A 27,752-nucleotide genomic window follows, 5' to 3' on the forward strand; every position below is an offset into this window, starting at 1 on the left:
AGGAGAGAAAAATTTCCCTGCAGGTTATTCTTTTGGGTATTTTCCCACCTCTGGAAATGCTGCAGCAGTTCTTTAGAGAGCTGAGACAGCATACCCAGCCGTTCCAGCACCTGGGGAATCACTGACTCCTGTTCAAATGCCTTAGGATGTGACATGAAAAACACAACTGCCAGCAGTAAATTACAAAGTTTATTAACACAGTCTCCAAGGGTCATTGAAACATGCTGAATCACAGGCAGCATTGGTACCCCTCAAGTAATCTACCTTTTTGATTTATACTCTCAGCATTCTTGCTTAATTTTTCCCTCGATTATATAAAAGCAGTAAGAACTGTATTCGCTGGGGGAGGGGGTTTCTGGCAATTTGAAGTTAAGCAGCGTTCCATGTTACTTCTGTTCCTTCACAGTATAAGTTGTATTCAAGGAAAAGGATTAGTAAATATAGAGAAAAACAAATTCAACTCTCTGACACGGTATTAGTATGGAAGAAGATGCCAGGAACACCTACAACTAATGCATAAAGCTCCCTATCAAAGAAGCTTCTGTGTGCAATGAGTTTTTAAAGTGACGTGGCAAAATTTGCACAAATATTTCAAGCGTTCTCAGTCGAAGCTTTGTCCTTTGCTTTACCCACATCGATATTCTGAGGGCTCGTAAGCATCTCTCAATGCAGCATGAAACAGGTCCTTTCTTATTTTCCAGGGGGTCTACAGATGGTGTAGGAGCTCTTTACAAGGAAAATACATTGTTTTCTCCTTCAGCGCCACTGAAAACTTTTTCAAGGTCTTCCACCGGTCGAAAGCTGTAGAGAGAGGCACAGATCAGCATGGAAGGGGCAAAACCACATTGCTGCTTCTGAGCATCCTTTATGAATTCTAACACTGGCAAATTCCCATTGGGTTCATCAACTTCCATGGTGCAATGCCTGCTTTTTACACTAGGGAAGTGTTGACCATGCTTATGTTCTTCTAACGAATGAGAAAGGTCTTATAGGCACAGCTGTAGGGCAACCACCATGAGACTGAGAAAGGAGTTTCTCCTTGGCCCCCAAACCTTATCTCCTAGATGGGGTATGTAGTGGGGGACTATCTATGAAAAATTATCAGTCTTTGAAAAAGAAATGATACTTCACTGGATTACCCTGGGGTTTGTCTAGAGAAAACCCGTTATTCGAGATAAACCAGAAGACATGAACTTATCAGCTACACCTGCACAGAATGACTCATCATACTCCCTGATTTCATGTCTGCTGCAAAATCATCACCTAGCTCAGTGATGACCTCAGATACTTTGGTGTGACCCAGGAGTGTGTGAGAAAGTGCAGTGGCCCCGTGAGAGCTGCAAGATTTATCTAGTGATGGAAAGCTTGGTTTGCCACATGGCTGCAGCTTACCCTTTGTGGGCCCCATTCTTTGTGTATTGCAATGAATTGTCACCAGAGAGGACTGTTCCTAAATCCCTTTCTGAGCAATCATTTTGGCAGTTGACCATTATAACCATTTATCTCTTAATTTCTTTAAAACAACCCCACCAGGGTCATGCTCTGGTGTTAGATCAAAGAATAAAGCAGATTAGGTACTTCCTTAAGCTGGGGTCACTGTGTAACTCCTGTCCAGTGCTCTGGATGTGTGGTCCTTGCTACATAGAAACAGCATCCAGGATCCAGTGCCTGAGTTTCTGGAGTGAAGCTATCTGAAGCTTGTTTATAATACAACTTCAGCAGTCAGCACCACAAGCCAGTACTACAGCTGTTACAATCAGTGGCCAATACCTTCCTGCCTCTAAGAAAAATTACATTGGAACTTTTAATAGGAAAATGCAAAATGGATTACCTTTTTATTGCAAACTTCTTTGTGTGTTTACCTGGAAGCAAAGTAATATCAATGTCACAATGGCAAAAAAAAGAGAGAAATATATAGCTCTAATTAATCCATCAAATGAGTTTCAGAAGCAAAGAGAGTAAGTTGCAAAGTTTCTGTGGGCTGAGTGTGAAGGAAAGGATCTCATTCTGATTTAAGTTACACCAATGTCTGTCAGGAGCAATTCCAGGAAAGTACAGGACCACTTTACTGCAAAGCAAGAGCCAACAAGACGAGCCAGACCTGCAACAAGTGAGTGAACAGGTTCTTTGCACACGCTTCCTCCTGCTGCATCCCCACCAACTCATGCTCCCTGGTCTCCTCGTGGTGAGACAGTCCTGGAGTAAGGACGGCAACCCCCGTGAGATGAACAGAGTGCTCTCACGGAGGCTGTGGCAGATTCACCAGACAATTAACCAGAGACACAGAAGGACACTTGTACTAGGCCAGCACTAGAACCATTAATCGATGGTGTGCTTGGGGTTACTTACGTTTCCAAAACAAGGAGGAGAGCATCAGTATTAAAAGAATGGACACTGCTACGAGAGCGGCGGTGAGAATGGCATAGCTGGGAAACTGGAAGGGAGAAGATAAAAACTGAAAAGGCTTTAGAAGCATGTTGACTTCAGACCTATTCATGCAGGAGTGGGTTGCCCTAGAGGCTAAGAGCTCTAAAATAACTGCTTTGGGCTGGAGCTTGCAATGCTTTTCTGAGCTTGTCTGTACAAAATATGGAGAAGATGCATCAGGCTGATCATGATAAGCAACATGAATCACTTGTTAAACACTTAATAAATCTTCTGAAGCATTTGAGCCTATAGATCCATCTCATGCTACGTGAACTTCTTAATAAGGTGTCTAAAGCAGGAGCTTAGTTACCCTTGTCCTTCTCTTAATTAGAGATAGGGGAGCCTAAAAACCCTCCTAAGTTGCCTTTTGCCTGGTCACACCCCAAGGATGCTACTTATGTCTTACAGGACTGTCAGGAGGATGAGGTTTTTCTCAAGTGTCCAAGCCAGAGAAGCTAAGACTTTGGCTCTCTCCACTGGAAAGATGAATAGATGGCTCCTGAGCTTCTAAACAAAAGTTTAAGCTACTGTTTGCAAACACTGTCACTTCAGTATGAATACACTGAAAACCACTAGAATGTTCTGTTGTTCTTCTAGCTTCTAGTTAAACACTCTTGAAACTTAGAGGAACTTTTACCTTATCTCCATTATCATCATGATTCTCAGTCTTGGTTTCCAAATCTGGTGAAATCCCTGAAAAGAAAAGAGATTAAAATTATTACCGGCGCAGTCACCTGAAGGAGTGAGGGCTGCTGTGGTTTTCACTTCTTTAGTCAAGGAGTAATGAACTCTCAGAGTATGAGGAGGGTAAAATCTGGCCCCAAGTTGCAGGAATAAAGCACCTTGCAAACACAAGGTAACAATCTGTAATATACTAATGGTATATTGGGCAGTCATTGGGAAACATTAGGCTTCATCGAGGAAAGAGAAGGCTTCCCAGGGAAGCAATATAGTTGAAACTTATCTGCTGTGAAGGAGTTTTCATTTCTGTAAGCATGACAAGATGTCATAAAGAGCATATGCAATAAACAAGGTACAAGTCTAAGTGGAAGAACTGCCTCAGTTTATTTGTGGTCCGATTAATGTGTGATTTCAGTTTTGAAAGCTGCATTAGTACTGAAAACCACAGGAAACATCTTTACATTCAAAGATCACCATAGATTTAAGAAAGCTTTGTGGACACGATGCACTTTTTTTCTACCTAGGGATATTAAGAATAATTCAGTTCTAGTTTTCTAAGATTTGGAAACAGGGATTAACTACATTAATGCTAAAGAACTGCTGAAACAAATGTTTCTGTTGTTATTCTATGATCCTACATATCCTATGATCCTAGACACTTATTTTTGCTAGTGAATTGAAAGTCACAAAACATTAATCTAGGCTTGGGCCTTGGCTCATCATGATGCAAAGTACTGAAGAATGTAAGTATTTGGAACACTTGGTCACACAAAGCCCCCAACATTTAGCAGCATCTTAAAAACACAGGAGGTCACTCAGCTTAGTGAATCAAAACCTCAGCTTACATCCTGTGACAGGAAAGCTCCTATGCTTTAGATTATACCCTAATGTATAGAAAGGCTGTGCTGAGTAGTGCTTTCAAAGTTTTGGCAAGAAAACAACGATGGAGCCTCCATCTGAGCAAAATCTGCCAGGGACCAGGTGAGTCATGTGTCGAGGCATGTATATGTGACATAGTTGGCGGTGACCGAGATCGCAGCCAAAGGAAACGTGATATGAGACATCAAAAGGTCACATCGTGATGGGGGTGATCAGATGGTCACAAATAATCCCACAGGGAAAAAAAAACCCAACAACCTTTTTTTCTTTAAAAAAAACCCAAAACTAACTTTTCAGAGTACGTTACTGAGTGAATAACCTAATCTCCCCCAAATTTCTCAGTTCTGATCAGCTCTCTGTAAGAGCTGAGTTGATTTGTCTCCATGTACCAAACAACATGCTTGCATCTTATCAGAGACATGGACAGGGCACAGGTAGCTCATAGGCATCCAACTGTAGTGAGAGCTTCCCTCTGGAGTAGAAAAGACCTTATGGCTGATAAGCATTACAGCTAAACAAATATAACCAATAAAAGCCCAGCAAGTGCTAAAAATCCCAGGGATACATGTTGCCATAAGTCTGATTTGTGACAGCCCTCTTTTCTTCTTTCAGGGCAGAAAAGATCTGCAATTCAGCAGACCTACTCCCAAATACACAAGTGCACATCTCACCAGATCTGACATGCATGTGCCACAAGTCAAAGTCTAACTTTCTGGCAGCATGCTGCAGTCTGCCTGATGGGGCAACTATTGCTGCTTACTTTGCATACCTGAAGGAGAAAGGGTTCTCTTTGGGATTTGAAGCGTGGTCGGTGCTGGCAGGATGGTTGCAGGGGAAAAGCAGAAAAGAAAAACAGAGGAGAAACTAAATCAGAGCCTGGTCAGCAGGAGCCAGCTGCCAGACAGGTTGGATTAGCTGAGGCAAGAATTGTGCTTGGAGAATGAGGGCCATGGTTTTCTTTCCCAGCCACTGTGCTAACATTAATACAGAGTTCAGCCACAAATTAGCCTTCCCTTACATAACAGTAAGGCTGAGGCTGGCCCATTTGGAGCATTATTTCACAGACTAATAGGAAGCTGAGTTGAGAACTTAATTTGGCTTATGGCTCTGACTGGACAGTGCTAAATTCTGCTGCAGCATTTTCACACATGATGACAGTCTGGCTCTCGGAAATCGCATGACACAGGTTTTTGCATGGGTGGGAGTGTACATGACTCACATAAGCACAGTGTTTTCTGCTGTTACTGTTTTTGTGGTGGCTCCTTCTAGCCCACAGACACAACTTCAGTTGCCCCCAGAGTCCAAGAGGTAAGACTCTGCAAAGCTTCCTATTTACAATGGCAGAATATAAAGCATTATCCAGAATAATATCAGAAAGATGACAAGTGAGACAGGGGATAAGAAACCCTTGAAAATGCTCAAGACACCAGTTTAGTCTCTTCTGTAAGGCCTTTCCAGCAACATTAAGGAATGGTTTCCCAAATTCTATTTCTGCTCTAAGCTCCTAGGTCTAGCAAAAAAGACCCACAAAAATCTAAATACTGTGTTTTTTAAAGAAAAAAAAAGTGATTCTTGGCACTAGCTGAATCTAACAGAACTCTTAACAGCCAAACATGACATGTCATTCTTGAATTTCAGCTGTCCTTTTTTTAAGTCCTTATTTGAGGTGATCTGGTGGGCAGACTATCACACCTGAATAACTTGAGCCATTCTACTTTTTTACTTAGCTGAGAGATAGAAAGTGCAAACTTCAGGTAAGTTTGTTCATATCTCTGACAGAATAATTTTGTATACCAGTTGCTTTCCTCTTGACAGAATGACTGATAGTAGTGGTAATTGCCTGCTGCTTTCCATCACGACCGAGGACACATGTTGAGCATTTGAGAGGTGAGCCTGCAGCCACATCTGGCTGAATATATTCGATTGAGGTTCAAAGCTCACAGCACTCAGGGAAGGGTCAATGAACTCACAGTGACAAAAAGTCAGGTGTTTGAGAATCCAGCTTGGATGATGACAAAGACCAGTTCTTCATTTCTCTCAGTACCAACAGTAGTGAGTGACTCAAAATTTACTTCTTTTGGAGGCTTAAACAGCATGTTTTTATCAGCTGTTGTTATATTTTGATTTCAAACAAGCGTGGACCCCAGACATCTCTTACTTCCATGTACAATGAATAGCCATTAGTACACATTTGGTGCAGTCTTGAGAGCAGTCAACACTTTTGAGTAGTCAACTTCTTCATTTCTCTGAACATGCAACTGCTGACCTTGCAAGATTATCATACTCACCTGCAGTTGTTACATCTTCCCACACGAGTGAAGTGTGAGCAATTTTTGTTCCTTCTGCAGTCAGAAATGTGCTCGGGAATTGTGCAGTCACTGAAACAAGCAAAAGCAATGCTTATAAAAATCATTGGCTATGGGTCTTCATACGGTATTCAAAATTGCTTGCACTGTCCTGCATCTGAAACCAAGATTTGAAGATCTGCACTTTGGTTTTCATGTCTGCATCTGGTCCTACCCAGAAAAATGATGGACATGGCTAGTGGTTACATGTTCTAACCATTCAACTGTGGATGTAACTAGCTGTTGTTAAGTTTAAATGGGATGTTTTGTAATGGCTGCAAGGCAAGAGATGATACAGAAAAGCTGTTCTCAGAAGTTCAGGTCATAAAGAATAGAACACCTCAAAAAATATACCAAATAGAGGTCTTGTGTGCAGACGTCAACCTGTGGAAAAGAAGTCATCAGTGTGAATAAAGTAGCAACCTAGAAATGGTTAGGATGATAATAGGTCACTCCCATCAATTACATATAAATACCAGCAAACTTCAATATGGGATGACAGTGGAAGTACTCAATTTAAGCATGTTTTGAATTCTACTCACTTTATTGCCCAGGCAGAACATGCTCTAAACTATCCTTTTCAGCAGACCATTTCCCAAATCAAGAAAGAAATGAGTTCAAAGTTGAGTGAATCTCAAAGGAATTTGCACTTATTTCAGTTGTACTTCATGAGGTTTCTGTCATTTTTTCAGCCTGTTAAAACCCCTTTGAGTGCAAGACAGACCCTCTGCTATCTTGGCCATTCACCTATGTTTCCTTAAACCTATCAAGATATACAAGATATCAAGAGATATAGGCATTTTGGAGAAAACTTCCCAGACACAAATGTAAACATCTGCAAAGTCTCTATTATGCCAGTCAGGCTAATACAGACCATCTCTGCTACACAGAAAAAACAAGAAAGGATGGGTGCTGGTTACCCTTTGTGTCTCCAGGAAGAGGGACAGACTCTGTTGAGCAGAACATGTTATCATCTTCAGTCCTCACATCAACTGCTTCAAAACCAGTTGAAGAATCTGGGAGAGCACTGCTTGTCATCACAGCTGCTGGAGAAGTGTCATATACTGTCACAGTAAATGCTGGGGGAGCAGTGGTCTCCAGTGTAGTTACTGCTGGAGACTCGGTGGTAGCAGTTGTTGCGGGGGCAATGGTTGTCAGGACAGTGGTCTCTGTTGTTGTTTGGTGATCAGAGGTTGCTCGGGGAGCTAAAGTTGTTTTTCTAAAACGTCTAGGGGAAACAGGAGTCCGTCTTGTGGTGGTTGTCATCACTGGCCGGGCTGCATGGGAAAAACATAGCCAAGAGAAAAACTAGATCAGAGCATTCACAACTGACCCTGAGCAACATAAACCCAGAAATCAATGAAAATTATCTAGCTGCTGAAATACTGAGAATGAAGGTGGGACAGTCACTGTTTTAAATTCTTTAGTCAGTAGAAAACATGCCCCAGGCAGAGCACTTCCCAGATTTACAGATTTGCTCTTTTATTTTCCCGTAAGTCTCACTCACCCCCTCCTTGATACTCTTACAGAAATGGAAGGGCCAGAATCTTACATGTTAGAACCCAAAAACTTGCAAACTTTCTGATTTTGCTCTTGCATGTCTTCATAAAAACAAAACAGACAAAATAGCCTGATTTTCAGCTACAAGGTTCTTGCTCATCTTCTCAATCAGTCCTTTTTTATGAGCTCTGATGCTCTCAAACTCAGGGATAGACATGGAACTGCAGAACTGTCCCTCTCCCATTATATTGCTTACAAAAGAGTGCTGTGTACCTCACTACTAATTGCATTCTTCCACACTTTCTGCAGCCTGCAGTGTGCAGTGTGGAGGGTGGGTACCATTATCTTTCCGGTATTTTGTAACGTTTTTCAGCTTCTTCTTGACTTAAGAGCTTTACTTTACCCTGCAGCTCAGCAAAATAACAGGAAGGGGAAAAAGTTCTTCAAGGCTCTAAGACAAAGTGTCTAAATATGTGGATATCCTTCTGACATGAACCAAATGAAAGCTTTTTCAGTGTTGGAGTGAATCTCACATAAAAAACTGATTTTTGTTCCAAAGGTTCTTCAAATGATAAATCTCTTTTGAAATTCCACCACCTTTTAAAATGTCAAATATAGCTACACAATGAGAAGTCATATATTTAATTTCACAGGCAAAAAAAAGAGTACCATTTTCTCATCAAAGCTGCTCATTGGATGTGATTCACACTGGCAGCTGGTTGGAGCCCTCCCTTGAAAATGACATCGTTTAGGTAAAACACTTTTTGCCAAAACAAGCAAAAGCATACATAAACTCCAATTTTAAACTCCTGTTTGGGGAGAGGTGTCTCCTGACGGCTTTACCACAAAGGTCCCCAGACTTACCTCTGACCACCTCCAGTCGCACGTTCCGTTTGATGTCGTTGAACCAGCCTGGGATCTCTACGCGGCAGCAGTAGACACCTGCATCTTCTGCCTTCACCTTCTTAATCGTGAGAGACACGTCTCCGTAAGAAACAGAGCCTTCAAGGCTATACCTCTGAGATTGTCTGTACGTCACCTTCTCCCGAGTAGTGTGCAAAATTTTGCCATTGCACTTGGAATTGGGGCACGGGCCTCTGCCCCAGCACATATCGGAGACGTCCTTAGCTCGTGACACCTGGTAGACACAAGGCAACTTAACAGGTTGCCCTATTACTCCTCTGAAAACATCTTCAGTTGCAGCGTGTGCTGTCAAGGAAGAACAAGGGCAGATGCATGTTGGCAGTCTCCAATGTGTGACTCTACTGAAGCAACACAATGGACAGGGAAAAGAAAGATTCCTGCCTGCAAGCAGGCCACCGTTACAGACCTCCTCAGCCCTCCCCTGCTGCCTGTGGCACCTAATGGCCTGGGGCACTATAGGCAACAGCCAGGAGCTTGCAGACTTACTGATGGAGGGCTTCATGCTCTTGCCCAGCCAGCTGCTGGAGGGCTGTCAATGAAATACGTTGCTCACATCAAACACGTGGTAAGAGAAGATGAGGTCTGTCACGTGGAAGCCTGAGCACAGACTAGACCTATGCAAATGGAATTTGGGAACATCTTATCACCTCTCTCAGAGACTGTTTGAAAGTTGCTCAGAAACCTGGTGTGAAATACATCCGATTTTCCCAGTCCACCATCATCTCTTTCAAAGAGGAATTTCTGTCATAGTTGCCTTTCACTGACAAATCTCAACAGCAAGATCCAAGATACTTACTTATGTGTGAAATTAGGGCCTAATTAAGTTGGCAGAGCAGTGTGATATGTCTATGGGAACCCGTTCTCAGAAAGTGACCTGCTTTATGTTTCTGACCAAGCCCTGATAACTACTCCACTTACCTTGTGGAGCACTATGTACATAGGGGCTTTAACTAATGGCATGATACTGATGTTTAAAAGAGCATATGCATACTTTCCTTGTGCTCTTACTCTTCATGATCAGCTTTAGTTGGTATTTGCAGCCAATATCCACCTTAGCATCTGGCTTGAGTCTTTACTACACATTGTTCCCTCTTAACTGTCTATGCAGTTCCTAGATTGACTTAAAAGGATTTCTTCTTCATGAAAGGCACTATACAAAAAAGATTACAAAATGGGAACAAATACTTTCTGGTTTATGTTCATCTAATCTGTGTCAGCCCTCCTGTCTTGTTGCCTTTTCTCCCCTATGTTATCATTTATGTATGGCAGAGCAGGAACCGAGAGGCCTGGGCAGCATCCATACCTGGTCCTCTGCTGCAGCCAGAGGATCATCCCACAGATCTGATCCCATGGCCAGCCTGCTTATCCCAAAGAGGACTTACAGGAGCAGCTGCTATTATCACCAGCTTTGGCCCTAGTTTACCAAACATTTCTATGTTGCCAGCCATTTGAATGCCTCTCCTTTTTGGCATGACTCCCAGATAGCAAACAGATGCTTCCAACTGTGTCCATGTCTCTTTTGTCTTTAATGGACTACTCCCCAGGTGAGGTTTTAGTCTGTGGCAGGCTGCCTCATGACTTGTTATTGGGATGACATTTCAGCTTCATTATTGCTTATCCCATTGGAAAGATAAGCCAACTCATTCAGGTTTCCACAGCTCCAAATGCTGAAGGAGTAGAGGCAGACAAAACAACATACAATACAGTGTGAAGGGCAGAAGCTTTTGCAGTGAAATGAAGGTAGAGTGTGCTAAGAAATGAATTCCTGAATACAGAATAAGGCTTCACAAGATGTCTGCATGTTTTAGTCCTTGGAAAGGGTAGGTTCATCTGTCTTGTTACAGCAAAACAGAGAAAACAACCTCTTTCTGCGATGATAGAACAAAACAGTTCATCCAGTTGACCTTGAAAGTATGCCTAGGGAGCAGGGTGTTAGTCACCCAGGGGGTTCCACATATTTTCAAATCACCCCAACGAAGGTATGTGCAAAACTAAGACTAGCTTGAACTATTCCTGGTGCTTTGGAAGAAGGAAAGCACTGAACTTATTAAATAAATAAATAAAAAGGAGAGGGAAAGCACAAGCCACCAGATTGTCTCCAGCATTGTTTCCCACCAGTATTGGTGCTAGAATGTCACAGCTTTTTCAGTTTCAAACCCTCTTTTAATTTATATGAAGCTAATGTTGCTAATGTCTGCCTGCACTGCAGGCTGGTATGGAAAGCTTTGATACCTGAACAGTCTGGATTCAACAGCATGACCCTCTGAAAAGACTAAATAACTTCCCTTCCAGTTGCTGCCTCTTTAATGGAAAACTTTTCCAAAAGAAATTTGACCAAATTAACAGGTCCTTGAAATTAGGAGGTTCCTGAGACTGTTGGGGTCTTACTGTCAGAGGAATCCTACCATTGTCCACAGCATCCTCCTAGGCATCTGGATTTGACCCAAGGCACCCTGAGCATTAGCTATGCCTGAGTAGCCCCACTGAAGTCAGTGATGTTTGCCACTCTTAAGTCCTTAACCCAAGTGAGAGAGAAATGAATTCCAGATGTGTAATATATCTTCCAAAACACACAGGGGTATTGATAACTGTTAAATCATACAGATATGCACTGATTTATATATAATCTCTCTTGAATCAACCTTCAGGGGCAGTTGGTACTAAGCAATAACTTCAATAGCTGTTGTTGGGGTCTTCTCTCCCATAGACCAGTCATTGGATGGCCAAAGATAGACATCCTCCAGCCAAGACTGCTGGTTGAAAAAGCATTTCTTTTCTTCATCTATTTCTGGATTAGTTTTCCTTCTTTGTAGGAGATACTTGGCATCTTTTCCCTATCAACCCTACTTTTTTTCATTATTATTTCTTCTTGAAGCTTCTGTGCTGAAGAAATTGCAGAGAAAATGTCTAATAAACAAGTAAGAAGCACTTCACTTCTCTCCTGGTTTCCCAAGTCTTAAGACTACCCATTCTCAGCACTGAGGTGAGTTAAAGAGAAGTTAACAAAAACTCATTCTCACCCTTCAATAGCTCAGCGTATGAGTATTAGAAGGTAAGACCAAATGAAGGCAAGTACCTCTAGTTTATTTTGGGGCTGAATATATGGCAAGGAAAGAGTCCTCCTGTTTCTTCTATTGAGACTGGTAAAAAACAAACAATATTATGGAATTCTCTGGGCTACAGCAAAGTGCTGTCAAAGCTCCCCTTGAGCAGCAGACACAGCGGGGGTTGTGAGACCTTGCCTCAACAGGGCATGGATCACCTCTTACCCTTTAGTGTGTCTCATTGCTGACCAAAGTTTTCCACTGCTTTTCAGATCAGTTTAAGAACGTTGCAGTTGCTGTAGAACTTACACATGATGTTTCATCCTGGTAGAGTTTAGTCAGTTAACATTTAGTCATCTGAAAGAAAGTCTTCAAAATGCTGAAGCTCCCAATAGAGGCTCAAGCCCCACTGAAAGTGGGTGAACTCACATTCCTGAGCCACCTCAGGCAATTTGGAAACTGCATTGCTATTGCCTAAAGCACATGCAGAAATGTAGCCAATACCAACCATGCTTGCAAGACCCAGTCTCTCAAGCTAATATGTGGGTTTAGATTTTAGATGGGTGAACTGAACGTTTGGGAGCAAAAGGAGTCTCCAGCCATGCTTTGCCATACTCAGCTCACAGCAGCAGGCAGCCCTCACAGTTTCAGAAATTCCTATATCATGTATATATATTACTCTGTCAATATTTCCATTCCCTAGCTTGGGCTGTGTCAGCACTGTAGCTTAGTAGAGAGACAGATGAAGAAGCAAAGCCAGCAGTACACATCTAACAGTAGTAAAGAAGTAAAGAAGGGATAGGGGAATTACCTAAGCCTATGCACAGAGGAAACCACATGTATTTTTTAAAAGGAAAGAAATCTCAGTCAGTATTAACTCAGTAAGTCAAGAAAACTTCTGAAGTTCTATATACAATTACAGCTTTTTTTTCACTGTTTTGTGAAAATGAAACAAGTGTCATTGGATTTAGTTTTACAAAATTGTTGTTTTCTGATCAAGCACACAAAAATGAAGACTCACCTATAAAGGTCTGTATCACGATCCAGTGAAACAGCACAAAATGGGACATTTTAGCTGAGACTCCAGGGCAGCAAGTGGAAGGAAGGAAAACTAGATCTTATACTTTCCAGAGATGCTGAGTGAGCACCGCTGAAGTCTCATTTCTTCATTTCCAGATTTTATGTATTGCAACTGCTTCTTCTTTCTGCTTCCGGATGAGGTTGGTCAAAAGAGGTGATTCTCCTGCTGTATTTAGCCATGGCACAGAGTCACTTTGTGTGCAGTTCTGGGCCCCACAATTTGAAAATGATCTCCTTGAATGCATCCAGGGGAGGCCAACAAAGCTGGTGAAAGAGCTGGAAGGAACATCCCATGAGGAGTGGGTGTGCCTGGTTTGGAGAAAAGTAGCCTGAGAGGCAACCTCATTGCTCTCCTCCTGAAGAGAGGACGTGGATGTGAAGGTGCACGTCTCTTCTTCCTGGTATCTAGTGATAGGACACACGGCAATGGTTCAAAGCTGCTCCAGGGAAGTTTCAGACTAGATATTTAGGAAGCACTTCTTTACTGAGAGAGATTGGGACAGGCTCTCTAGTGAGGTGGTTGATGCCCCAGTCTGACTGTTTCAGAGGCATTTGGACAATGCCCTTCAAAATATGCTATTATTTTTGGTCAGCCCAGTGGTCAGGTAGTTGGACTAGACAATCATTGTACATCACTTCAACTGAATTATCCCATTCTATCCTCTTTCCACTTCCAAGACAGTGTGGTACTGCCACCAGAGATCTCAATATGCCATTTGTTTTGCCTTTTCATAGAATACTTAATGCCCATTACTGCTCTGTGGTGCCAAGCTCTGTACTCTTACACTCTAAATATTTGGCTTAGTCTCCACTTCTGACTCTCTCTTCACTTCCATTTTCTTAATCCCTTCATTTCCTTGATTCTGTTTTGTACTTGAAGACCCTCTTCTTTCTTTCACGAGCTTCATATTTTCTACTTGCAAAGACAGCCTTGGAGAGAATCTCACAAATGTTTCCCAGCCAAAACAACATCTGCAAAACAAAAATCTGCAACACCAGCTCCAAGAAACACTTTTTAATCTTTCTGACTTGTTTTACTCTTTCTGATCAATTGATAATGAAGTTGTCTGGAAGTCCTTCTCTGGAAAAGACGAGTAATAAAGCAAAAGTAATTCAGGGCATTAAGGTCAGGAATGAAGAATTGCAGACAGACAAAATTCTGTGCAAATAAACATAGTATGGTGCAAACGAAACAATTCCAAGTTCAAAGGTAAAATTATGGGCTTTAACCAGATATTATTCCCACAGAAAGGAGATTTTGGGCTTAGTACAAGTAGTCAAGCCCAGGAAAACGTTACCCCTCTGCTTGGTAGCATTAAAAAAAGGCAAAACAATTTTTAGCAGTCTTTAGTAAAGCAAAAGAAAACAAAGTAGAAGACATCATTACACCACTGTACAAATCTACCTTGGATCTTATGTGTAATTCTAGTCCTCTCAAAGCATATCTTAGATCCAGGAATGTTTTCAGGGAGGGCAAAAAGAATGGTGGAAAGTATGGAAGAGCTTCCACAGGAGGATTAAATGGGCAGTCCAGGATGAATCAGCCTAGAGGAGAAAAGTCTACAAAACTCTGAACAGTGCAGAAGGGTTGGAGAAGGATTAGCTGTTCTATCTCCCCCCCACTCCACCCCTGCCAAACAGCTTCAGCTCATGTGTGCAGACCTGTTGGACTTAGTAGTACGTTGGAGTTGGAAGCTACCTCTTACTGTCACCTTCATCCATCATACCACCATTATGTTCCAGCAGCAAGAAGCAGACTCCCAGTAGACCAGGCTCCAGCAAAGCCACGATGCCTGTTTTTTTTCAGCAGCATACAGCCAACTGCTGTTGCTGTAGATTCAAGCAGCATGAAGCTCAGAGAACTGTTCTGAGTTCAGTCTGAATCAAGGCGATGCTGCAATGCTGCTCTGTATTTCCAGTGCAGCACAAACAGCAACCAGCGGGGACAGACACGGCAACGCAGCGGTGTCTTATTGTTGACATTATAAGGCACATTAACCAGCAATCAATCAAATATCTAATTTGCTATGTTCTACCAGGTACAGTTCATACAATGCCAAGTACACACAGCCTCAGCTGTTCTGTGAACAGAACTAATGAAACCTAATGTGTCCAATCCAGCATCCTGGAGACTTTTTCCCTGCAGTGATCTCAGTCTTTCCTTTGTCTCCCATTGCTCACCATTAAGCAGTGGCTGAAAGCCCATGCCCAGCTGATGCCAGTACAGGCAGCAGCTGTATTCCACCTGGGGCACAAATTTGGATCTTTAGCCAGCTCTCAATTTCCATGAAGCTTGTTAAAACAGAATTGGTCAGTGTGCTGCAGGTGACTAGGAAGGAAAGAGGATGAACACAGTTTCTTTAGCAAGATTGGATGGGAAGAACCAGGAAAATGTGGCTTGCTTTCTGTTTCTGTACTGCTATCTAGTGGCTTCTTGCAGACAGAAAAGACAGAGAGCTGGCTCAAAAAAATCAGTCTGTAGCTCATTAGTTAGCCTTATCACACTCAATGAGCTGCTAGTTTATGTGCAGCTGGATAACCTCTTAATGGGGGACTGGACTTCAAGTGTCACCTGCACATCTCTGGGACTCTTTCTGAAATGCCTGTTCCAATGTTCAGTGATGTGGGTGGAAATAATGAGAAAGTACTGGGGAGCTTCTGCCTGTGTGTATTTCTACGTATTATATTGTTTATCCAAGGCAAAGTTCTTGTTCTGCACAACCTTTGCAAAGTCTGTTTACCAAATAACTGCACACCAGAAAGGAATATTTAATCAAGATTTTGGCTACCAGTATTCTAGAACTTTCTTTTCCATGAAAACTCTTTTAAGAATTAGTCTGAATTAGTCAGTAATATCAAGAAAACAAATCCTTATGAGCAAGCAGTTTGCTTGATGAGCAGTCAGGGATGGTCCTCGAAGTCTTTACGAGCATGAGTAGTTGGAATCAGACAATTTTGGGACCCACGCTCTGATCCCAGTAGAGACTGGTTTGGTAAAAGTCATAGAAAGTAAAAAAGTAAAAGATACTTTCTGAGATGTAGTTCAGAGACCAGACCAGACTTCCTGCAGGGCTGGTCATGGGCTAGAGCCCACTGCAGCCATGCTCAGCCAGGCAGAAGGGACACACCATCTGCAGCAGGGTCAGTCATCTTAATTTGTTTTGTTACTAACAGGTTCTTCCTAGTTTTAGTAGCTTCTTACACAAGGCAACACTGTCATGAAGGCAGAAATGGACAGAGCTGGTTTCCTCCATCACCTTTCCTGGCCTGGAGATTGGTAATCACCCAGTGTCTGTGCTGCTACACTGAGATCTTCAGTCACAGAATCACAGAATCTTAAGGGTTGGAAGGGACCTCAAAAGATCATCCAGTCCAACCCCCCTGCCAGCGCAGGGCCACCTAGAGCAGGTCACACAGGAACTCATCCAGGTGGGTTTTGAATGTCCTTAGAGAAGGAGACTCCACAACCCATCTGGGCAGCCCCTTCCAGTGCTCCCTCACCCTCACAGCGAAGAGATTCTTCTTTGTGTTTCTTTGGAAGCTCTTATGTTCCAGCTTGCACCCATATCCCCTTGTCCTGTCATTGGCCATCACTGAGAACAGCCTGGCTCCATCCTCTCAACACCCATTAATGTCTGTAAACATGAATGAGGTCACCCCTCAGTCTTCTCAAAGCTAAAGAGCCCCAGCTCCTTCAGCCTTTCATCATAAGGGATCAGTTCACCTCCTCTTTTTCAACCTTTTAGGCTTGCTGCAACAGACAGCCCCAAGACAATGCACAGCACAAGTGAAAACACAAAGCACACCAAGGTCAACTATTTCAACTCCCTTTCCATTTCTCCCATCCTCAACAAGATAAGGAGTCTTTTCCTCCTTTGTGACTCTTTGCAAGCCCACTCACCTTATCCAGTCTCTCCAGGACTCCTGGGGGAAAACACTCCACTGCTCAAGCCCTCCCATTTCTACCAGCTGGGGGAAGGATGGGTAACTGCTCCACTGACCCCAGCTCACCTTAAAGCAAAATCAGACCGTGACCCCAAGTGCCTCAGCTGTTAATGTAAATGCCTACTGATTTTATTTTTGCTCCTTTACACCTCATTGGATAACAAAGCTTTGTTCTTCACATGACTCCCTCAAAAACAGTGAACTCAATGATAGAAAGTTTGAGGTGAACCTTCAAGCCTTCCCTGTGGCAGCAATGTCTGCTTCAGATATTCCACATTGCTGCTTGGGATGAGCTTCGGGGCAAAATCTGTACTAACCAATATTTGGTAAGGGTTGGTCTCTCTCCTGCCTGTACGACTTCTCTACTCTGCCAGGGAGTCCCCAGCCTCCATTTAAAAATCTGATCTTCAAAATGATTGGGGAAAATTACTCTTCCACTTAAAGCTGACTTAGGTGTGTTGTGTCTATTGCTCAATAATATATAAAGTGTTGATTCATTCTCAAGGAGCTGCCTCCATTTATTTAAGTAACTCAAAATCTAGTGCTGCAGAGAATGAATTCTGATAAACAGGTCTCACTGAGGAACAGTGGAGGAAACTCACTAAACCACAGATACTTCCGATTTGTGAGCTCAAAGTCATGAAACCAACTCAGTGTAAGACTTCAGGATTAGTTGTTATCTGTGGTAGTGTAAAGGCACTGCAGACTTTCAGCTAACAACGTCCATGACTTTTCCACAAGCTAAAAAACCCAAAATAATTTAACTAATTATACAAAGTAGTTCCTTTGTTCAGTTTTAGAGGCCTGGAAATACGAGTCTCTACCCTGAGGATTTCTCAGGGCATAGGTACGCCCGAGGAGAAAGCCACAGAGCAAAATTTGCAGAGGAAAATGCACTTAGTCATAGTTCTCTCAAAACAAGCTGTGAATGCTCTGCACAATGAAGTGCTGAGCCTGGAGGCTCCAAGGGCATCCCATGACAGGTTGAGCAATGGTATCTTCTCCAGAGTCAGCTGTAGGTGAACAGGAATTAGTACATCGCATCACCGAGCTGTTACACTCTAGGTGGCCCTGCTCTGGCAGGGGGGTTGGATTAGATGATCTTTCAAGGTCCTTCCAACCCTTAAGATTTTGAGGTTCTGTCACCAGGACTAGGTAAGACCTGACTTTACTGAAAATTCAACTACATGTATATTGAAATACTAACACTAACAAGTTTTTCCATGTGTCATCTTCGTCATGGCAGCTATGAGATCACTTCTGCCCTCTGATGCCACGGACTCTTTTGCAGCTGTCAAATACAATACACAGTAAAGACAAACTTTTAAAAACTGTGTGTGGTTTTCCTTTCATGATAAAAGAGCCATTCTGGCACTTCCACTTTTTTTGAAAAAGGAAGGGAGAACTTAAAGCAGATAATAAATACAATGGTAACTTCCTCTATAGTTTGATAAGTGGATTCTGAAAATTTCCATTCGAGGCAGAAGGGTTTCTGCAACAGGCTGATACAGTTCTTAATTACAGGTCTAGCTTTTGTTTGTTTTATTAGAATTATGTGAATAATGCTTCAGTAGTCCAGTCACATTTAGCTGCTGAGCAGAGGGAGCAGCTAACATTCTGCAAACTATTTAATGTCTCAGTGATGACAGAGGCAAGCAAGCATACAGTCCTTAGGGTATTATATAAACATTTTCTTCTGTATGGGTCTCCTCTTCCAGGGCACTATGGTTCCCTGCACCCTTTGGCCTCCAAAATGCAACGAAGCTGCACAAAAGAGTAAAAAGCAGGCTGTTAAAAAACAGACAATAAAAATATAGAAGAGTACATAGTTAAATCAACCAGCTCACTAGGAAAATGTAAAGTATGCAAAACCAGTTAAACATGACTTCATAATGAATCATCTTTCCACTTATGAGACAACCCACACTTGAAGTTTGCATGCTCCCTAATGCAATGAACTGAGAGTTACACTCAGTTTTGCTTACTAACTGATGGCAAGGGTCAGAATTTATTCATTTCCTTTTCAAATGTTTCCTATTAAGTTGGCATTAAAAAAGTCAAACTATGTGATGGAGTGGTCAACAGAACAACAATGCTTTCTTTCTGCAACTTAGTTTTTCTTACTAGCTAATGCAGACACAAAATACTTACTGTGCAAAGCCACTTGTCTTCTTTGTATTGTGTAAGTAGTCTAAGGACCGTTCCAAATGAAAAGAAAGAAGAAAAGAAAGCACATCATTTTCTCTGAACAACCAGAAGTAAACTAGTGGGCTCAAAAAAAAGGAGAAAAAAAATCAAGTGAGAGAAACTAAATAAGGGAACTTTAAACAGATGTTTTCAGTACACAAAATCACCATTATTTCCATGATATCTCATTCATATGGTTTGGTCTGGCCAAGAGCCTCTATGCAGACAGTCTGGCACACAGAAAAACATTGGGTATAGTTATAGGAAACCAGTTCCCTGCTATTATCATTGGGAAGGCAACTGAGGAATGGGTAGGAGGAAATGAGTGGGGCAGGAGTATCATACATCTCCTCATCAGACCCTGGGTTGACTGGTTGCTAAGGAGTCTGAGAAATGAAACATTCACACCTTGCTGCCCCAGAGGCTAAGGGGAAAATCCGAGCAAGCAATCACAGCACAGGGCACAGAGTGAGGCCATACAGAGACCTCAGCTCACTTCCCTGAAGCAGAAGACACGTGGCATCTGCCATAGCTGTGATTGAACATACCTGAATAACCACTGGCCAGAAGTACTTACGTCTAGTGAGGAACAGAGCCAAAGTAAGGATGACTAGAAGTGCTGCACATAAGCCAGTCCCAATGTACAGCCAATTTTCTGAATACTGCTGTCTGGGAATCGATACAGACATGTTCTGTCAAGCACAAAACAAATGAGCATTAATGCACTCAGAACAAGAAGTCCATATACTACTCAAAGGCCATTTGTGTGTTTTGCAAACCTGCAGTAAAGTACACTTGAGAGCCAGAGCCTGATTTGAGATACAGGCTAGCTTCAAGCAGAACCACTGCAAGAGTTGTGTGAACTGTGCTGCTAAACTCACTCTTTTTTGAGATAGTCAAAGGATCTGAAGTTATGACAAATTCCATTTGTTCAGGTTTAATACTATTTGGTGATTTTTTTTAATGATTAAAACATCTCCTGATGTCACAACCTCCCACCTTTTTGTCAGATTATTCAGTAGTTATTTGAGGCTTTGTATGGACAAGGAAACATGCTTTCTCCTTGCACTGGTCTTTATTTAGACAACACTACTTTCTGAAGCCAGTCATTAGATATTTAACCTCTCATTATGAACTCATGCCTGGAAAGATGCTGAAATGCAGTACAGTCCCTGACTTACATTCTGCATATGCAGCAGTATGAATGCCCATAGCATGCCTGGCCTTGTAGTATGTCCCAGCAGCCCTTCCCAAAGGCTAGCTTGGCTGTCTTGTCTTCCTCATAAAATAAGGGTGATGTTGCTGCCTGTCCCCTGCAACAACTACTGGAGGACTCAGCAGGACAGACACAAAGATGTCTGTTTGGAACCCATTGCATAGGAACTGCAGGGCATTCCTGTGCTGTTGGATGATCCAATTCCAACTCTTCCCCATATTCTGCCATATCTGCAGGTTTGCAGTTACATCCAAGCATTCCGAAAGGCAATACAGATGTTGCTAAAAATCGTCCTGCATTAGTAGGAACTACTTTATGCAGACAAAGCAGATATTGTTTTCCCTTTTTAATAATGAATACATAAGCATTCTTTCATGAGCACTAAACATGCAGATGTTCTTTTGGAATCAAACTAAAGCAGAACTATAGGGACGACCCAATAACTTCTCACATATATCCACTTTGTCTAAATACACTTTAGCAAAAGAGAGATGCTTACAGCCAGAGGAGCTTCCAAAGCAGAAACTGATGGCCATGTACTCATGGTGCTGAAGGATGATTCACTGGTGCTTCCATGTGCTGACCAAAGGCAAAACAAACACATCATTTGCACAGAGAATCATTTTGCCTTGATAGAGAGGAATTTGTACCACTGACTTGAGACCACTGAACTTAAGCATCTATCTCTCTATCAAGAGTCTCAGCTCTACATATCATAAAGAGGTTAGTGCCTTCAGACAACAGCACAGAACTGAATATTGGAACCTCTGCTGCCCTTTTCAGAGCTTTGGATTCCTTCCAGGAAACACTTAGCTCTTGCTGTTATCTCAGCATAGGGCCTAGAAGGAAGGAGTTAACAAGGTAGGCATCTGATTTTGGAGCCAAGAAGAGGCAGTGGATGCCTCAAGCAAACTTAGGTTCTCTGATGAAAACTGATTAAGGTTAACTCCTGGCCTTGAAAGAGCAAGTGGTGCAGAGTTAGAGAAAGCAAGCAAGTGATACTTTTAAAGTCATAGAGTGCACGTACAATACATACAATAAGCAGACTGACCAAGGTGTGTTATGCTTGCATAAGGACCTGCAACATGTTTTGAGGTAATTTCCCAGACTAAAGCTACTTGCAATATTTAAAACTCAAAGCTACAAACTTATGTCTTCCATAGCATCAGTCTGTTTCTCCTGAAAGCAAAATCTCCCATTCACATTATGACCACTCCAGACGGTTACTTTGATGTTTTAAATTGCTACCCTTATCCCAGATGTTTTATTTTGAAGAGAATAGGATCATCTGCTTCACTGTTCTCTTCCATTGGAGCTGTTGCTGTATTCCTACATCAGAGGCACATGGCCACCTGCCTTCTCCAGTCTCCCTGTGTGTGAGCATGCACACTGCCTGGAAGCCTTCCTGTGCGACCTGATCTAGGTGGACCTGCTTTACCAGGGTGGTTGGACTAGATGATCTTTAGAGGTCACTTCCAACCCCTACCATTCTGTGATTCTATGATATTGGCTTGTGTTCTGGAAACATAAACACTTGCTCCACCACCGGCTAAGAAAGACGTCACGGGGTTAAGAAAACCCACGAGTTCTATGATTGGAAGCCCTGTTATTTGCAATTAGAATAGAAACGGTCTGAGAAAGTTTTCACTTCCTCTTCCAAAAGGGAAATGCAAGTGTTGTAACATCTTAGAGTTTTTTAGTCAGAAAAATCACAGATAGAAGGAGAAATACAAATGTTATCCCTGATTCTTCTTTCAAAATCCAGAGAATGAGCTGTTGTTACATAAAGAGCTCTCTCCCATGTACCAGAAATTAAAGTTGTCTCTTTCAGACTGAAAAAGATGCAGCTGAGAGGGGATGTGATAGAAGTCTATAAATTTGTAAGTGGAATGGAGAAACTGAGTGAGGAATAGTTGTTCATTGTCACTTCCAATACAATGAGGAGTCTCACATTATTAAATATGCATAGGCTACAAAGGACACAGGCAGACTCTTGGACACACATTATACCAGGGTAGAAGAATACTCTGGCACTGCATCACAAAATTCCTGCCCTATTTCTACAGTCCTCCTTAATCATACACAGTTGACTGCCTCAGAGATAGGAGTCCAAATTGGATGCCAGCCAAAAAAAAACCCCTCCATTCTATGTTACAGAGAAACAAATAAATTGATTAAATAGTGAGCTCACCCAACTCCTAAAAACTTGCATTTTGCTGTTCATGGTATGCATTTCCAGAAGATGAGGTGAGGTTTTATACCACAAAGAAAACAACATATCAAAACAACATCCACAAGAAAACCAATGCTTGCAGCACCAATAAGACATCTCCTTAAGTGCAAAACCAGGAAGCAAACTTCCTCTCATATGTACAATTTCCTTTTCTTGGACTCTCTATGCTGTCAGACAGAATTTCAATCCAAGTTCTGATCTCTGCTTCTGTGTTAACGTTTAGTAAAATTTAGTCAAAACATTTCTACTATCTATTACTTTGCTTCCTCCCTAAGATTCCCAGTTGAAACATAGCTTATATATGCTACTGAGATTAGTATTTGGATAAAAGTTACCTGAAGTCTGCTCAGAGGTGTAAGTGTGAGGACTTGCAGTAGAGATCCTAGCTGATATCAAAAAAATAAAACCAACATGTTATAATCCACTTTCCTGTATATTTATGCAGTGAAAAAGTGTTTCTATACGAAAAATTAGCTAGCACCAGCTACACAAGTACATGTCAGCCACTTTTTCCATGCATTCTGCTTTTTACAAACAAGAAACAACCCTCAGTCTCAAAGGAAGTGTTGATTTTAAAAAGTCTACACTAATTTTGTGTCCCTGGGCTTTACAGAGCAAGGGAAATCAAGCAGGGAAAATAAAGCACTGTTTTCTATGTAAACAGTTTAAGTGTAGCACTTGAGATTAATTAAGTACCCTACACTGCTCTTTCCCTTAAATTCTTCAAATGGTGCTCCTAAGAAAGCTCAGTAGTGCTGTGCACTATGAAACAAAGCACCACGTCCTTTTATTTATTGCAGTGACTGTGCTGGGACTACAACAAAGCCAAAGACAGATCTGCAAAGTCCTGAAGATCAGTCCTATGGGTGACTACAGAAACAACTTCCACTGCAATCTTTCAAATGCAGACTCAAGAGCAGATTTACCTTGATAGTACTGACACAAAAGCCCACCTCCACACTCACCTTTCTCTATCACAACCTCGTGATTACTCCTCTGATCATTGAACCACCCCGAGATCTCCACGCGGCAGCAGTATGTCCCACTGTCTCCTTCCTCGGCGTTCACGATCGTGAGGGACACGTCACCCCTTGTCAAGTCCCCTTTCAGTGTATACCTACTGTTGTGCTGCTCTGTCACCTTCCATCCATCTGTCCAGATAATGGTCTGGGAACATTTTGAAATGGGGCAGCTGCCACGACCCCAGCACATTGATGTGATGTCTTGTGTGCTCTCGGCACTGTAAAAGCAGGGCACAGTGACGTTCTGACCAACCTCTCCTTTCACAGGGGATTCTGATACCGTGGGGCCTGTGGGCAAAAAGGCAAAAGTAGCTGTTGGGCACAGCACATGCAAGGGGAAGCCTCTCACACATCTTGCATGACTCGATACCTCCCATCTCACAAACACCACCAGGCATGACTGGTTTGGGTTTTCCAGAAATAATGTGAATCCCAGCAGGACTGATGCAGTGAAGGACAATTATTGGGCCAGTGATTTGTTCAGAATGTCTCTCTAGCCAGAGAAGGAAAAACACACTTTCTGCAGCCTGTGCAGGTAGGCAGAGAGGTGAAGAGATAAGAGTTTAGATCTGCATAGCTCAGTGGCTTCTCTTTAGCCACATCTTTTAGTTCTTTGTTTTCTTCTTTCTGTCAGATTTACTCCAAGCCACACGTGAAGGAACAGTAAGACTTTGACTGTCATTAAAACCAGTCTAAGAAATTCTTCCTCTCTTTCCATGAGAAGCTGCTAAATAGCATCCAAATGATCACGGCTGAACACGTTTCCTCTTTCCTTGCCTAACAACAGATTTTGCCTATTCCTATCAGAAAAGATTTGTCAGAGCTTTTCTGAGAAGTTTTATACCTTCCTTTTTCACTACCTTATTTTCTTCCCTCATTGTTATGCAGGTTCCAACTTGTTTGGTTTCCATTAAAAGTAACTTTTCACGTTTCCAGAAGGCTGTGTCACACTATTCAGGTCAAAACAATGCGACCTAGCAGCCAGTAGCCCATCTATCACAGAGAAACAGTTTTTTTTGCTGTATATAGACCACTCCAGTCAACATTCCCTTTATAAGAGTTTTAATAAAAGCTGTATTAAGCACCAGGCAAAATCATTTGTGCTCTGGTGATCCAATCATAGCCATCCTGTAACCACCTCCTTCTAACAAGTTGGGCAGTGAGGCTCCTGAGGTGCACATTCTGTCTCTGTGCAACTCACAGAAAATCATTGACTTACATTGACTTACTTACATTTACTTACCACTACATATTTCTTGTCAAATTCAATAACAAGATCATGTGTAAATATTTTATCTATCTAGCCCAGCTTATAATTAGGAAGGGAGCTCCTCAAGGCAGGTCTGCCAACATGCACCAGTGGATCCCCAGCACTGTATGGCTGGATTGCAATTGTGCCTTGTGAACAAAGCTGGTTTCCCCAGCTCATTTTCCTAACCTAAGCTATTATAGTAAATAATAAGTCTGCATTCAGACACTTTGCCACAATAGCATATTAAAAAACTAATCTCTGAAAATAATGTATTTCATTTAATACAAAAAAGCGAGCTCTGAATGAATCTCATCATAAAAGGCTTTATAAAGAACTAGAGGAAATAATACCTGTAATATCTGCTTTCTTACTACTGAACATATTCTATCACCACATTTTTAATGTCTATCTGCCTATGCTAGTACCACTCTGCAAACTGCTCTTTTCAGTGCTATTGTCCATAGCAATATTTCCTAGCACTGCTTTCTCAGAATGAAAAAGGAGAAATTATCAATTTGTCCCAATAAAATTTCATATTGGCTAAAAGACTCCAGAAGCCACAGATGATCTTTTCCCCATCTACCTAAGCGTTCAGCTGCACAAAGTGAAGATGTAAATCCTTGGTTTACATCTTTGCTAAGATGATTTAAAGTTCTCTGCTCATCTCAGAGCATCATTATCTAAAAACCACAAAAGCCCATTCACTAATTTGACTAGCACACAACCCAAGAAGCAGTATGTTTAAAATCATCACAGCCTCAACATAATTTTGCTCCAAAAAGCAGGTAAGGCCATTAGCAGACTACTGAGCCGCTGTGCCAAGCTTCAATTCATCACACAAACCTGCAGTTTCTGTGCCATGTGGACACTCTTCCCATTGGAACATCAAATTTCTCTCTGCAGCCCCTCAGAAGTATTGGTGCAAGTTACCTCCATCCACCTGCACCTGTTCATTTAGTCCCATTCATTTACCTGCAAACAGGATGAGAAGAATCCAGTTCACGCAGAAACAAGACATTGTGGCTGAAGACGAGGAACTCCCGTTCACCCTTCCTGCACGGGCATTCAAGAAAACTTCTCCTCTTTGTAAACTCCCGGTTTTATTTCCTAGCACGCCATCTTCAGACAGAGCTGAGCACGCACCTCAGCCTCACCCGCATCGCCTCTGCAGTTAGTCAGCAGCAAAGCCAAACTGCTGCTGGTGGTGTCCACAGCTGGATTCCTGCTGACCGTGGTTTGACTCGAAAGGCTCAAATTCTTTGCAGCACTTCAGAAATCTACTTCTCGTTTTTAATCGGATCTGCTCCATGACAGTAGGTGAAACTGCTGTCAGCGCCACCAAGCTGACACAACCAGCAGTAGTCTATTGCCCCACACTGCCTCCCACACCCCTTTTTGCCATGGTAGATACAGTTTGGATATGATTAAAAAGGATAAGTAACAGACTGTGGTACCCAGAGAGGACTTGGCAAAGTAAGAGATTCCTAGGCAGAACTACTCTAGCATTTAATCATAAGTTTCTAGTTCTAACTCACAGCAGCAGCTCAAAGCATCTTTAGGCAAATGCGATTTTCTTTGTAGGCTATAATTTGGTAGTGTTGGAAAGCTGTCCTGCTGTTACAGTTGTAGCCTTGGAGAGCTGCAGTCTTTCATCATCTGGGCTTCTGCAGCATAAAGTAACAACACACACAGAACACAGAGGTCACTTCAGAAGCAGCGTGGAAGCCGACTTGCCAGGCTCAAGGTTCACTTTGACTAAGCTGTTGCTGACATGTAGCTTTTGAGAAAAGGTGCTCCCTGGTGTCCTCCCGTCCCTGGGTTACCCAGATCTTGACAATGTCTTGGCTTTGGACTAGCAGTGCAGCTGTGATCACGTGTATTTGATCTAGGGCTAACAAATGCTCTTTGCTAAAGTAACTAATCTACTTTATGCTGTTTTATACAGGCAGAACTCAGTTGAAACAGCTGAAATGCTTCCAAAAACACACTCAAACCCATACACTAGGCTAGAATCAGATCAAACAGAGCTGTCTGGCACCTTACATGAGAACAGTCACAAAAGTGACAGTTTATTGACGTGAAAAGGAAGAAAGGCAAGGGATTGAAGTAGCCAAGAGACAGACAAACATTAGCAACATACTTGTAGAAGAGAACTGAAAGGGAGATGGGGGGGATTTTTGCATGCAGTGGCTGGAAACAGGAGTCTTACGAAAATGCTTCCTCTTCGCTCCTCGTGTTTCTGGGGAAACAAGAAACTGCAGATAGCTGCAACAGCAACAGTTCTGATCATTAACATCAGGATCCTGAAACAGCTCTGCACAAAGGCAACAGGCAGGGAGAGCCTGGTTCTGGCAGGAGGCAGGTGACCTCACATTCACCCAGGTGTGCCATGGCAGTGCATGGCCCCAGCCAATGAACTCCTATTGGTGCTTCAGCCTGTAACAAAGATCCACCCACAGAGCAGGACATGGTCTCTGCCAGGCACCTGCAATAACCCACAGTGGGCATGTGTCCATGTGGATTCCTCCTCTGTATGGGCTACATCTGAGCTCTGAAAGAAATACATTGGATAAGAAAATAAGGAAACTGACTGTTATCCTAGGGTTCTGTCTGAGCTTCACCCTAGAGCTCTACAAGCTTCAGCCAGGCTGTTTCTTCATACAGTCTACAACAGCTGAGGTGTTGTCTGCCAGCTGTACATCCAGGAAAGCTGTGCTGGTCACACAGTAAGAGAATGTGAGAGCTACGGGGCACTAGTTAAACCATTTGCTTTAGATTTCATCTCAAACACAGACCAGATGAAATGCCCTGATATAACTTTTGAGTTTCTACATGCCTGTTTTGTAAGTTCTTATTTTTGGTTTGTGCAAATAATGAGCCCCATTTCTGTAGAAAAGGTGCCAATGTCATCTCTTTCACACAGTCCTTAAAGTAGCTACACACTTTCTCCTGAGTGAGAGCATACCCAGATCACATTTTGTGAAAATAAAACCAAACAAAAATATTAAATATTGCAG

At 42.3% G+C, this 27,752-nt stretch overlaps 1 protein-coding gene across 1 annotated transcript; it reads right to left on the minus strand.

Annotated features, from left to right (window-relative positions):
* Nucleotides 1-201: 201 nt before the first annotated feature.
* Nucleotides 202-25,971, minus strand: LOC104551889 (uncharacterized). The gene is given in 16 exon segments (XM_062002729.1): nt 202-801; nt 1,832-1,862; nt 2,350-2,434; nt 3,065-3,120; nt 6,276-6,365; nt 7,253-7,609; nt 8,697-9,041; nt 12,822-12,887; nt 12,890-13,005; nt 18,503-18,589; nt 18,977-19,016; nt 19,590-19,704; nt 20,728-20,807; nt 22,797-22,847; nt 23,427-23,771; nt 25,708-25,971. Coding segments are annotated over 16 exon segments (1,983 nt in total). The 5' UTR covers nt 25,754-25,971; the 3' UTR covers nt 202-728.
* Between the last annotated feature and the right edge of the window lie 1,781 nt (nt 25,972-27,752).

The sequence above is a fragment of the Colius striatus genome, chromosome 9 (assembly GCF_028858725.1).
Source record: "Colius striatus isolate bColStr4 chromosome 9, bColStr4.1.hap1, whole genome shotgun sequence".
In the NCBI taxonomy this organism is placed as follows: Eukaryota; Metazoa; Chordata; class Aves; order Coliiformes; family Coliidae; genus Colius; species Colius striatus.